Below are 14,695 nucleotides of genomic sequence, written 5' to 3'. Positions count from 1 at the left end.
AGTATTGAATGAATAGTGAATCGTTTTGAATCGGGAAAATATCGTTTTTGAATCGAGAATCTCGTTGAATCGAAAAAAAAAAATAGATTTTTAATCGAATCATGACCCAGAGAATCGATATTGAATGGAATCGTGGGACACCCAAAGATTCGCAGCCCTAACGAACACTATTTGATTTCCTATTATGTGGGTCATTTTTATTTGACACTTATTTAAATATCTTGTGTGACATCATGTTTTTAAACTATTGTAGTGGCATTCTGTACAAAAAGTGCACTTTAATTTAGTTTTGTTTTCATAAGTCATCTTACCATGCACAAAAGTGCACTAATAGCTTGTTTTAAAATGTCTCTGATAAGGCTGAAACGACGCGTCAACGTAGTCGACGTCATGGTTACGTAAATACGTCAACGCGTCGCATATTTACGTCACACTACCGTCATGGCGGAGCGCAAAGCAGACGATGCGAGCGGTGCGAGCGAGGGGGAAAAAGCATGCCAAAAGTCGTCAAAAGTGTGGGAATATTTCAATAAACGGCCTAATAATGTTGTATGCACACTGTGTCTAGCGGAAATGGCCTATCATAGCAGCACAACGGCTATGAACGAACATTTGAAAAGAAAACACCCGACAGCGTTCTTGCCATCACCATCAACTAGTCAATCATCCGCGTGAGTATACGTTGTCATCATTACACAAAAACAAGAATGTGTCATTTGTATCTGCGTTGTAAATTCATAAACTAAAGCACCGTTTCGCTCTGAGAGGCGCGTTTGGCGTGCCTGTTCAGTGTTTACAAAGACACGCTCCTCTTTAACGCTAACGTTAATTAGTTGTGCAAATATCTTTTACAACATTAACAGTTACATATACTATGTACAAACAAACCATTAACTTTCACTTTAATCCTACTATCATCATCATCATTGGTCTCACCTCTCAGTTCCAGTCACATCGACCCCTTCTGAGCGCTGTCACGCCAAATTTCTTCCCCCCTACAAACCCCCCCCCCCCCCCCCCCATTTACTTACTGTTATCTGTTATTCATTTCCGCATATGTCCACGAGTCAAATGTACATTCAGTCAGGAATATCCTCAAGTTAATTTGTCCGATTAATACAGACGTTTTGTTAATGCTATATTATAAAAAAACAATAAAAAAAAACAATTTACAAACACAAGCTATGGGATGACGTGACCGGAAGTAAATGGAGGGGAAGGTTTTTGTAGGAGGGAAGAAATTTGGCGTTATAACGCCAAATTTCAGCTGCTGGGAATATTGTAAACAAGAAAAGAACCAGCCTCACCCCAGAGCATGCAGACATGCTAACCTTTCTTCATTAGAACTGTTAGTCACTCACTGGAATGAGTAGAATTGGTTATTGTGTACTGTGTTGGACTGGATGTTTATTTTGCACATTTTAAAAGCAATACTTAATGTTTACATATTTAGATTGGCACTTTTTTGTGCTGGATGTTTATCTTTATTTTTGCACATTTCAAAGGGAAATAAGGAATACTTTTACTTTTATTGAAATGTTTACACTGTTGTTACAGAATATTTCATTTTGCACTTTTTTGTATTGGATGTTTATCTTTATTTTTGCACATTTTAGCAAATAAGCAATACTTTTACTTTTGTTGAAATGTTTACACTGTTGTTACAGAATATTTTGTTTTGCACTTTTTTGTATTGTATGTTTATCTTTATTTTTGCACATTTTAAAGCAAAATAAGCAATACTTTTACTTTAGAAATGCTTATACTATTGCAGAATATTAAGATTTGCACTGGATGTTTCTTTTATATTTGCACATTAAAAAGCAAATAAGCTACTTTTAATTTTGTTAAATGTTAAAAGTTTTAAATGTTTACATTAATACAGAATATTTTGTCATGTTGTTGTCAATGTTGACTGAATGGCCATACTTTTTTTTTTTGTAAATAAAAGCCATGCCTTTTGAAAAAAACTGGCCTACATTTATTTTTTCATCTTCATTTTAAATAAAAAAATAATCGGTAAAAGCAAAAATAATCTATAGATTAATCGAAGAAAAAAAAATCTATAGATTAATTAAAAAAATAATCTATAGATTAATCGATATAAAAAATAATCGTTAACTGCAGCCTTAGTCTCTGACAATGTTGCACTTTCTGTTTTGGAAATGAAATGAATGTTTGTGCCACTGCTTAATAACAGTTTAATAAATACAGTTTTGGTAAATTGACTTAGTTGTGATTTCCTTCTCTGCCTGAAAGTTTAAAATGAGCATATATTAATGCAGTATGAACAAGAATGTTTTAATTTACACACATAGAATCATCATACTGGTGTGATTATTTGTATCAAGTGTTAATTCAAGGCTAAGGCAAAATATCGAGATATACATCGTGTATCGCGATATGGCCTAAAAATACCAAGATATTAAAAAAAGGCCATATCGCCCAGCCCCACTTGCTTGTCGCCTTGACTTGTGTCAAAGCAAGTTAGACATCAACTTAAAAAAAAAAAATCTAATAATCAATTTATAGGCAATTGTGTAATAACATTATGAGGGGAGTATATACTTTATGTTATTATACAGGTATATGCACTGTTACAGAGGGCCCTCTGAAGGCAGCCATAACTGTGATATGGCCCTTGATGAAAACGATTTTGACATCACTGCCCTAGGTGCTCGCAGGCCGAGTGACGAGCATGGAGTTTGTGTGCGTCACAACATAATGCAAAGGAGATATTACACACTTTTAAAGCTGTAGTTACCAGCAATGTTAAGCAAAACATTGGCAAAAATAATGGGACAGCTGCAGGGTTTCCTCCAGCTTGCCAATAAACTTGTAGTGGTGGGGGCATGGCTATGGGCGTGGTCAATATGACGCCATCATACAATTTGCATAACTGTCGATGATGCATATATTTTCTATAAAAAAGGCTAAAAAATTTATATGCATTTAAATACAAATCTGTGTTATTAGTATTAACAGTTTTTCTTATATAGTTTTTCTCTATTTTTAAAACTATTATTTTAGTACAATGTAACAGGCCGTTACAATGTAACACCTGCTGGTGTTTTTTTAAGTAGGGAAATATTATATTCAGCTATTGTGTAAACATGAGTACAGACTCCAAAAACAGATGTAAGACATAAAGTTGCTAGATTTTACAAAGAAAGCCACTTAAGATTGTAAAATGCGCCATATCAACAGGAACAACGGAAAATTTAAATATACTCAAACAATGTTTTATATTTCAAGATCGCCGATTAGCTCATTTTGCTATCAATGAGAAAGGGATTCAGACTTAGACAGATTATCCAATTACCATGCGGTAGCACGCCCTGCTGTTTAGACGAGGCCACGGCCAATTCTCATTCACTTTTACAGGCGTTTTACTTCCGCGGGAGGGACAAAGCCGGGCATTTATCCAATGATTGTCAAGTTCGGCTGCATCGGAACAAGCCACTCTATGCTCTGAAGGAATGAGAAGAAATTTGCATCAGCTGTCACCAAAGTAGCTGATTCTGAACAAACTTTGAATAAATCCTCACACTTATTCTGTCAATGACATGTAACCGCAAAAGTACATATTTGACTACTTTTTCTATATTTTAGGGGAAGTTGAACTTCTGTTACAGTCTTAGAGCAATCACCACTGCAGTCTCCAATTCCCAGCAGGTCTTGTAGGTGAACAGCCTCTGGTGTGTTAGAACAAGGAGGGTAAGGGAAGTCGGCAAGTCAGATCCGTAACTTCGGGACAAGGATTGGCTCTAAGGGCTTCGTCGTAGGGCTGGACGATATGGCCTTTTATTAATATCTCGATATTTTTAGGCCATGTCACGATACATGATATATATCTCAATATTTTGCCTTAGCCTTGAATTAACACTTGATGCATATAATCACAGCAGTATGATGATTCTACGTGTCTACATTAAAACATTCTTGTTCATACAGCATTCATATATGCTAATTTTAAACTTTCATTCATACTGCATTCATATATGCTAATTTTAAACTTTCATGCAGAGATGAAAACCAAAACTAAGTAAATTGACCAAAACTATTTATTAAACAGTTATTAAGCAGTGGCACAAACATTCATGTCATTTCCAAAACAGAAAGTGCAAGATTGTCAGAGACATTTTAAAACAAGCTATGAGTGCACTTTTGTGCATGATGTCACTAAGATGACATATCAAAACAACACTAAATTAAAGTGCACTTTTTGTACAGAACGCAACTACAATAGTTTAAAACAAATAAAGTGCACATTTGTTCATGATGTCACACAAGATACTTCAATAACTGTCAAATACAAATTAGCTGCATAATAGGAAATCAAATCGTGTATGTCCTTCGCTATGTGGTAGGTTACTGCGGACGTTATCTCCTTCTGTTGTTGACTATTTTTTTCATACGGTGTTGATCTGGTAATGGTTGCTTGGGCATTTTGTTGGGTGTGGCACCGGCCAGAGATGTTGACATGCAGAGTTTCAAGCACTCTTCATTCTCTAGCGGGTGACTTTTCAAATGATGCTACACATTAGCAGTAGGTGCTACTTTTTGTAGCAACGCTTTTGCCGAATACTTGATCGACATCTTCCCGCTTGAAGCCAAACCACCGCCAGACGATGGACCCCGTGCTGTTTTTCTTGGGAATTAATTCTTTCTTCATTTGTTACCAGATTCACACATTCTCTCTCTCGTATTACCACTCGCACCACTCCGCTAGCATCACAGCTAATGTTACCATGCCGCTACCTCTCTGCTCCGCGAGGGCATTTGACGTTGCACGCGCGACAGTGTGTGACGTATGTAACAAGGTGCGCTTGTTTTAAATCTCTGTGAGAAGGAGAGAAAAGAAAGAATGGGAAACGCCTGTAGTGTAATGCCCACAGCTAAAAGCAACTGCGTGAGAACGTATACTCGAATATCACAATATAGTCATTTTATATATCGCACAGAGACAAACCCGCGATATGTCGAGTATATTCGCTATATCGCCCAGCCCTACTTCGTCGGTCGGGTTGGACTGCAAAGCAGGGCTGTGTGCGTGCCGCAGTTGGAGAAGTCGCGGCCCTACCCCCATGTCACCAGCCGCTGAAGCCGAGGTTCGAACACAGCGCGGCACTTTGGTGTTACCGCCGAGGCTACAGACAATCGTGTTCGTCTTGCTTATGTTGATCAACATTTTTCGGTGGTCGGTAGTGCATCACTACTCAATAGTGCGTAAATAATCCATTCACAAAATGTATAACTTGAATTTGTTTCCAATTTATTTGTTTTTATTTGTTTGTTTTACGCCGTGGCAGATTTGTACATTTCCGTGTCGCCGTGCCACGATCAATTATATGAAGGTGAAACGCTGCAACTGGCCATTACACCAACTAGAAATTATATTATGGACATGTTGCAAACACTGTCTGTTCATCATATAAGTGTTTTATGGGGCTGAGGTCTGAAGTCTGAAGTTCTTCCACACCATACTCATCCAACCACACACTTCATGGATCTTGTTTTGTGCACCGAAGCCAAATCATGGTGCCAAATGCAGAACTGCGCAAAAATGTCTCAGTAAGATAACCACTGTTATTAATGGAGTGAGTAGTGAGCCTCAATTTTTTTTTTTTTTTTTTAAACATGGGACCTTGAGGTACTCAAATACAAGGTTTCAAGAAGCAGTGGTATCCACAGAATGCCATGCAAACATGTTTAGCCTACAGAGAAATAAGTTGCATGTAAGATCAGTACTTCTAGGGAAGTAAGGGTATTGTAGAAACTGCATTAACAAAATCTTTACAATAATGCCATGACCTGTGATGATATTAAACGGAAACTCCGTGAGTGTATTTTTTTTTTGTGGCACTTTTTTTTCATGAAAATAAACTACATCTCCCAAAACGCAACGTGGGTGTGTGGAACACCATAAAGGGGAGAAAAAGAAGAAGCATGTGGGAGAAGTGTGCTCGTAGTAGATAAGACAAATTGTTTTTTTTCTGACATTTCTCCAAAATCCGTCCATAATTTAGTTATGTTGCTAACAAACAGACTAACAAATCATGGCGAAAACATAACCTATTTTCCTGAATAATAAGTCTGCGTAATGTAAAGCAAAGCGTGCCACCTTCGACACAGATCCACAATACTTCATGGTCACGGCGCACCATGCGGAGGAAAGGCGCCTGGTGGGAGGGCGTATACTACACACTGCGGGGAACCATCAGCCAGAATTGATAAGTTAAACCAGCGACGCTAAACATCAATTTGAGAGGTCTTTACATTATTAAAAGAAAAAATGTCGGTTAACAATCAGCATTTTCCAAACTGATATAATAAATGTCCACTGCAGAGGACACTGCTTCTCAAAAAGTACAAGTTGAAAGACAGTAAAGTAAACATTATTGTTTTACACTTGTTACACTCACTGTTTACATCGTCACTTTAAGGACACTCAACTGTAAGTTTTTTTTTGATATTTGCCTATAACAGTCCATGTTCCAGCACAATTTTTTGAACTCTAAAAAACATGTTTGTTGTAATAAATATAATTAGAACATTTGAGCATTATGTTTGTGTTCAATTACAGTAATATCAATTTATCTTAGTTCTTATGTGTCATCTATAAATTTGCACTAAATGAGTTTGCTTGCAATTTCGTTGTACTATGTACAATAAAGATCTATTCTATTATATTCTAAGTGTGTTTAACCTAAACATTTCTGCCACTTCATTTTACACACTATGCCAATTTTATCAAGTCTTTTTTTTGGACAATACCAAAATAATATCGTACTAGGGCCTTAAATACCGTGACAATATCATACCGTGATATTTAGATATTGTTACATCCCTAAGTATTACTGTACTTCATATCAGCACTTCTCTTGTTAATACATGTGTTGATATTCCAACATTTAACCCTTCATTGAGATAAATCGGGATCTTCCATAAGAAATCTGTTTAAATGGAAAAGTGGGAGTATGGGATGCCAGAGGAGTGTTGGAATGCTACAGGTCAGGTTTTATAACACAAGCTGATCACAAAGTGATCAGAATGAGCAAGAACTGCAGTCTTCAAGTTTGTGTGGACTTTAGTGCACCTGGATTGATTGCATTCCTCAACACAATTGAGTCAACTGCAAGTAGTTGCCTTGATGCCATGCAAATACCAACACAATACAAAAAGAAAAGCACAGTCTATTGCGGAGTATTTAATTGACTAACTATTTTTTTTGTGAGGTAACCGGAGTCATTACTTGTTTACAAACGAAGCTGTGTTGGTTCAAGTGAAATACTTAAATAATATCCAAATAATGACGTATGCGTCCACAGATATTCCTGATAAATTGTGATACAAGTTATTTTAAAAGCAGAAGTTAAGAATAATAGTTGCTAGGTAATCATTCAGTGTGTCATTACGTGGCTCAGTGTTTTTCAACTAGTGTACCGTGAGATACAGTCTGGTGTGCTGTGGGAGATTATGTAGTTTCTAAGGCTGAAACGACGCGTCGACGCAGTCGGTTACGTAAATACGTCGACGCCGTTTTTGTGCATCGACGCGTCGCATATTTACGTCACACTACCGTCATGGCGGAGCGCAAAGCAGACTGTGCGAGCGAGGGGAAAAACGCACGCCAAAAGTCGTCAAAAGTGTGGGAGTATTTCAATACACAGCCTAATAATGTTGTTGTATGCACACTGTGTCGAGCGGAAATGGCATATCATAGCAGCACAACGGCTATGAACGAACATTTGAAAAGAAAACCATCAACCATCAACTAGTCAATCGTCCGCGTTAGCATACGTTGTCATCATTACACAAAAACATGAATGTGTCATTTGTATCTGCTAGGGGAGTAACGGTATGTGTTTTGTATTGAACTGTTTTGGTACGGGGCTTTCGGTTCGGTACGGGGGTGTACCGAACGAGTTTCTAAGCTAAGGCTAACTTAAGCTGCTAAAGTCTTAACAAGTTGCTTTGCTCTTCTGCCTCTGTCTCAGCACGCAGCATTGTCCCACCCATACAACCATCTGATTGGTACACACGCAGCATTGTCCCACCCACACAACCATCTGATTGGTACACACAAAGCATTATCAGCCAATCAGCAGTGCGTATTCATAGCGCATGTAGTCAGCGCTTCAGTGTCGAGCAGATAGGTGTTTAGCAGGTGAGCATCAGGCAGCGGACTCTCCCCAAATGATAATAAACACCTCCCAGTCAACTAATAGTAACATCACTATGAGCCCGTTGACCTACTAGAAACTTAAACTGCAGCTCAGCTCGCTCGCAGTCCTGGTTTGAGGTGAAGGCTAATTACCTCTCAGTTCCAGCCGCATCGACCCCTTCTGAGCGCCTATTTTCAGCTGCTGGGAATATTGTAAACAAGAAAAGAAGCAAAGCAAGTAGACATGCTAACCTTTCTTCATTACAACTGTTAGTCACTCACTGGAATGAGTAGAATTGGTTATTGTGTACTGTGTTGGACTGGATGTTTATTTTGCACATTTGAAAAGCAATACTTAATGTGTACAGTGCTCCAGAATATTTAGATTGGCACTTTTTTGTATTGGATGTTTATCTTTATTTTTGCACATTTTAGCAAATAAGCAATACTTTCACTTTTGTTGAAATGTTTACACTGTTGTTACAGAATATTTCGTTTTGCACTTTTTTGTATTGGATGTTTATCTTTATTTTTGCACATTTTAAAGCAAAATAAGCAATACTTTTACTTTTGAAATGCTTATACTATTGCAGAATATTAAGATTTGCACTGGATGTTTACTTTTATATTTGCACATTAAAAAGCAAATAAGCTACTTTTAATTTTGTTAAATGTTAAAAGTTTTAAATGTTTACATTGTTACAGAATATTTTGTCATATTGTTGTCAATGTTGACTGAGTGGCCATACTTTTTTTTTTGTAAATAAAAGCCATGCCTTTTGAAAAAACTGGCCTACTTTTATTTTTTCATCTTCATTTTAAATAAAATAAAATAAAAAAAAATCGGTAAAAGGAAAAATGATCTATAGATGAATCGAAAAAAAAAATCTATAGATTAACCGATTAATCGAAAAAATAATCTATAGATTAATCGATAGAAAAATAATCGTTAGCTGCAGCCTTAGTAGTTTCACCTATTTGGGTTAAACATTTTTTTTTGCAAACCAGTAATTAGAATCTGCAAATAATGTGCCGTTGTTGAGTGTCGGTGCTGTCTAGAGCTCTGCAGAGTAACCATGTTATTCTCCTCAATATGAGTAGGTGGAAGCTGGTAGCTAATTGCTTTGTAGATGTCGGGAACACGTCGTGTGAGACGACGATGGATTGTCGTGATCACAATATGCAGGCGACAGCGGTAGGCAGTGTGCAGGTAAAAAGGTATCTAATACTTAAATCGAAAATAAACAAAAGGTGAGTGCCCCTAAGAAAAGGCATTAAAGCTTAGGGATGGCTATGCAGAACGAAACTAAAACTGAACTGCCGACAAAGTAAACAAAAACAGAATGCTGGACGACAGCAAAGACTTACGGCGTGTGTGGAGCAGAGACGGCGTCCACAATGTACATGACATGACAATCAACAATGGCCACACAAAAAAGATAGCAACTTAAATATTCTTGAATTGCTAAAACAGAGCAGGTGCGGGGAATAGCGCTCAAAGGAAGACATGAAACTGCAACAGGAAAATACCAAATAACAGGAAAACCCATGATTTGAGGACTTAAAATGGCTGCCAGTCATATATTTCCACCATCGAAATAGTTTCAACACTCAGAAGTATTTGTTTGATGATAGTACTGTATATTTGTGTGAAGCTAATATTTACATATTGTGTATTACATTTCAGTATGCTAATTGAATCATATAGCTTATACATTTGTCATTGTGTGTATTTCAGTTTAAAAAAACAAAAAAAAACAGTCCAGTGCAAGACAAAAGTAAAGGTAGGAAAAGACAAAGCAAGATCAACAACAATAAAGAGCCTACATGGATTAATCTGCTTTGGAACTTTAGAACTCAGTTTGGTGCCCAAGGGACTGATTTTATTTAACACTATATTATTATTTATACACCTATAGTGATCACAGAGACAGGTTGTTTTTGTGTTACAGTATATATTTGTTTTTCTGAAAAATCCCACTTAATATACTTTGGGTAACAACAGTCATTATATATATTTTTTAGGGGGGTAACAGTCAATATTTATGTATTTATTCATTTTTCTTTTAAAATAAAAGTGAGCTTTTGTTAAACCAAATGTGTTTTTTTCCATATACAACAACCTATCTGGAATCGATAAGGAATCGGTTCGATAAGAGAATTCTATAATGGGCTCGAACTCGATAATTTCTTATCAAACATCATCCCTACACGGGAGCACAACCAAACAATTCTAAATAAGTCACGGCGTGATGTGACAGGTTGAGACAGTACACCTACTTTGAGACAAGAGCTATAGCAGGGGTCACCAACCTTTTTGAAAGCAAGAGCTACTTCTTGGGTAGTGATTAATGCGAAGGGCTACCAGTTTGATACACACTTCAATAAATTGCCAGAAATAGCCAATTTGCTCAATTTACCTTTAACTCTATGTTATTATTGATAATTAATGATATTTACACTGAACGGTTTAAAAGAGGAGAAAACATGAAAAAAATTACTTTTAAATTTTGAAACATAGTTTATCTTCAATTTCGACTCTTTAAAATTCAAAATTCAACCGAAAAAAAGAAGAGAAAAACTAACTATTTCGAATCTTTTTGAAAAAATTAAAAAAATAATTTATGGAACATCATTAGTCATTTTTCCTGATCAAGATTAATTTTAGAATTTTGATGACATGTTTTAAATAGGTTAAAATCCAATCTACACTTTGTTAGAATATATAACAAATTGGACCAAGCGATGAGGTGGCGACTTGTCCAGGGTGTACCCCGCCTTCCGCCCGATTGTAGCTGAGATAGGCTCCAGCGCCCCCGCGACCCCAAAGGGAATAAGCGGTAGAAAATGGATGGATGGATGGATGGACAAATCATTATTTCTTCTAGATTTTCCAGAACAAAAATTTTAAAAGAAATTCAAAAGACTTTGAAATAAGATTTAAATTTGATTCTACAGATTTTCTAGATTTGCCAGAATAATTTTTTTGAATTTTAATCATAATAAGTTTAAAGAAATATTTCACAAATATTATTCGTCGAAAAAACAGAAGCTAAAATGAAGAATTAAATTAAAATGTATTTATTATTCTTTACTATAAACAAAATAGATTTACTTGAACATTGATTTAAATTGTCAGGAAAAAGAAGAAGGAATTTAAAAGGTAAAAAGGTATATGTGTTTAAAAATCCTAAAATCATTTTTAAGGTTGTATTTTTTCTCTAAAATTGTCTTTCTGAAAGTAATAAGAAGCAAAGTAAAAAAATTAATGAATTTATTTAAACAAGTGAAGACCAAGTCTTTAAAATATTTTCTTGGATTTCCAAATTCTATTTGAGTTTTGTCTCTCTTAGAATTAAAAATGTCAAGTAAAGTGAGACCAGCTTGCTAGTAAATAAATAAAATGTAAAAAATCGAGGCAGCTCACTGGTAAGTGCTGCTATTTGAGCTATTTTTAGAACAGGCCAGCGGGCTACTCATCTGGTCCTTACGGGCTACCTGGTGCCCGCGGGCACCGCGTTGGTGACCCCTGAGCTATAGTGATGCATAGTTGGTTATGGTTGTCGTCGTGGCTTGTGCAGCCCTTTGAGACACTCGTGATTTAGGGCTATACAAATACACTTTGATTGATTGATTGATGGTTTAAATTCATATCCAACAATTGCGACAACGACTTTTTATTGTCTACTGAGTTTCATTTCTTAATGGTTTCTGCTGGTGGTGTGCCTCGGTATTTATTCAATGAAAAAAATGCGCCTTGGCTCAAAAAAAAAGGTTGAAAAACACTGACGTGGCTAATGTTAGCTAGCCATACCAGATTAAATCACCGCAGCCACAACCCGCACAAAGTCCAACTTTTCTTATCCCGATGGGACATTTAACACCGCTTCACATTTAAAAAGTGGCATTTAGACACTTAAATATGTGACTTACCACTTTGCTCCCCGAGGAAGACCAATTTAAATTTTCTTAGTGGATTCCCAAAATCTCCGGCCGTGGACATGGCTGTGATATACACGCTGTGATATCCAAGCAGTGACGTTCCTTCTCTGGAGCTTCCCGGTTAGCCAGCTACAACAAGCCAACGAGCTCTTTTCGGATAAGGAATGTTTCGCTGGTTTGTCAAGCTCTCCACAGAAACCACTTACAGATGGTTCCTGAGCTGAAAAAAAGTCCCCTGCGGGTTTCGAGACACTTTTGGACAACTCAGCCCCTAGCAGTAGCTAAGTTAGCGTTAGGTTAGTTGTGTGACATGTCTACACTCGCAGCTAGTTGCTCATTTGGCACACTCTTCTTCGTACACAAAATGTCTTTTCTGTTGGCACTTTGAGGACACAGTTGTGCGCTGCCCCCTACCGGTGGCAAAATATACCTTACATTGCACTGTATGTGAAAAATAAACAATTTTTTAATGAGTAAATTATATACAATATGTAACATATCATACAAAAATATCAAATGTCAAATAATATATTTAGCTATGATTTATGTTTGATGAAATATACATTAGATTGTTTATAATGTTTACATACCATCCATTTCCATTTTCTACCGCTTATCCCTTTCCGGGTCGCAGAAAGGGATAAGCTATCTCAGCTACAATCCGTCGGAAGGCAGGGTACACCCTGGACAAGTTGCAAGCACATTACTCCTGTTTTAGCCTCCCTGCACTGGCTGCCTGTGTCTTTTAGAGGCCGTTTTTAAATCCTTACGTGGTCTTGCCCCACCTTACCTCTCTGAGCTGCTCCACCTCTATGCCCCCACACGGTCCCTGAGGTCAGCTGATCAGCTGATCCTGGAGGTACCCAAATCAAAGCGCAAGCTCAGAGGGGACAGAGCCTTCTCTGTTGCAGGTCCCAAACTCTGGTACGATCTCCCTCTCCATGTGAGACAGGCCCCTTCTTTGGCTACTTATAAGACCCTTCTTAAAACCCACTTTTATTCACTGGCTTTTAACCCAGCATGAGACTTTAAACTGCTTTTAACTTTTTTAACTGTTTTTAACTTTTTAACTGCTTTTTATCTGACAAATTGTTCTTAGGGTAATTTGTATTTGCTTTTTCAATGTGTATTTTACTTCTGTTTTAAATGTTATTTGTTAGTCGGGGGGACGGTGCAGTAGCGTGGCGTGGTTGGGAGAGTGGCTGTGCCAGCAACCTGAGGGTTCCTGGTTCAGTCCCCACCTCCTACCATCCTAGTCACGTTCGTTGTGTCCTTGAGCAAGACACTTCACCCTTGCTCCTGATGGGTCCTGGTTAGCGCCTTGCATGGCAGCTCCCGCCATCAGTGTGTGAATGTGTGTGTGAATGGGTGAATGTGGAAATAGTGTCAAAGCGCTTTGAGTTCCTTAAAAAGGTAGAAAAGCGCTATACAAGTATAACCCATTTACCATTTAGTCTGTCCTTTGCCTCTATTTCTTTGTGGTGTACAGCCCTTTGTTCTTCAACTGTGGTTGTTTTTAAAGGGCTTTATAAATAAAGTTGGTATGGTATGGTATGGTATCACAGGGCCAACACAGATAGACAGACAACATTCACACTCACATTCACACACTAAGGCCAATTTAGTGTTGCCAATCAACATGTCTTTACATACCATTTAAATGAATTATATTAACAAATAAATTATATGAATAATTTATATGAACATTTTAATTACAAATAAATCATATGATGAGAATTAAGGCTTAATGACATTAATACAGGACAGGGCAACCGGAACCTGACTGTTATACCATCATTTGTCCACAGGAGGGCACATGCTGACATCTTAACCGAGTAAGATATTAATATTTGCAGTGAAATGCAGATTTCTCCTTGAGAATGTCAAATAATATACTTTATCTGAACACTCATTGCATGTTATAAAGTAAAAGTATTACTAAGCAATGATCCTTGAAAACATTCAGTAACAGTAATAAAAACATTTTAGAAAATTATGAAATAACTACTTTTGACCATTTGGAATGATTTTAAAATGTGTAAAAATGTTTTATTATGAAGTATTTTTATTTTACGTGATATACAAGAAACAATAGATGCAGTTTTACACAGAGCCCGTGTATAAACACTCCTTTGAAGAGGATCATAATATAATTTTTTTTTATTGACTCTATTCAAGCGAGGCGTTGATTAATGGTCATTTTGTAGACTGTAATTTGTGGCGCTGTAAACTACACTGGTTTATACAGACTGTGAGTTGATTTTTTTATCATCATTTTTACTATGATGTCTTTTCAAATCTAAAGTGAAAGAAACTATTATGGTAATTTATACTGCATCGTGTCTAAGATGCGTAAGCTACCAATCATTAGGATCATAGTGACTTTTATTGGATACTTTCGTCTGATTTATTTGGGAGTGTGATTTCCTTCTTTCAAACATAACGTGGGTGTACCAACTGATGGTAGCAACATAAAGGAATATTTTTGTTATAGAATAAAAACATCCGTATGGTATGCATGCATAAAAGCATATTGCACAGAGTATAACCATTGCACTAATGTGATAAACCTTGTGTGAACATAAT

The 14,695-nt window shown here is 36.9% G+C and overlaps 1 protein-coding gene across 2 annotated transcripts in view; it reads right to left on the bottom strand.

Moving 5' to 3' along the window:
- The window catches only part of LOC133650572 (ras-related protein Rab-6A), a 23,326-nt gene extending 10,848 nt beyond the window's left edge, over positions 1-12,478 (bottom strand). For both annotated transcript variants that reach the window (XM_062047965.1, XM_062047966.1), the window contains exon 1: positions 12,101-12,478. In XM_062047965.1, coding sequence (XP_061903949.1) covers positions 12,101-12,170 — 70 coding nt within the window. In that variant the 5' untranslated portion in view covers positions 12,171-12,478. The remainder of the gene's footprint in view (positions 1-12,100) is intronic.
- Between the last annotated feature and the right edge of the window lie 2,217 nt (positions 12,479-14,695).

The sequence above is a fragment of the Entelurus aequoreus genome, linkage group LG05 (assembly GCF_033978785.1).
Source record: "Entelurus aequoreus isolate RoL-2023_Sb linkage group LG05, RoL_Eaeq_v1.1, whole genome shotgun sequence".
Classification (NCBI taxonomy): Eukaryota; Metazoa; Chordata; class Actinopteri; order Syngnathiformes; family Syngnathidae; genus Entelurus; species Entelurus aequoreus.
Note: the sequence above shows the minus strand (reverse complement) of the source record. Positions and strands in the feature narration are given on the sequence as shown.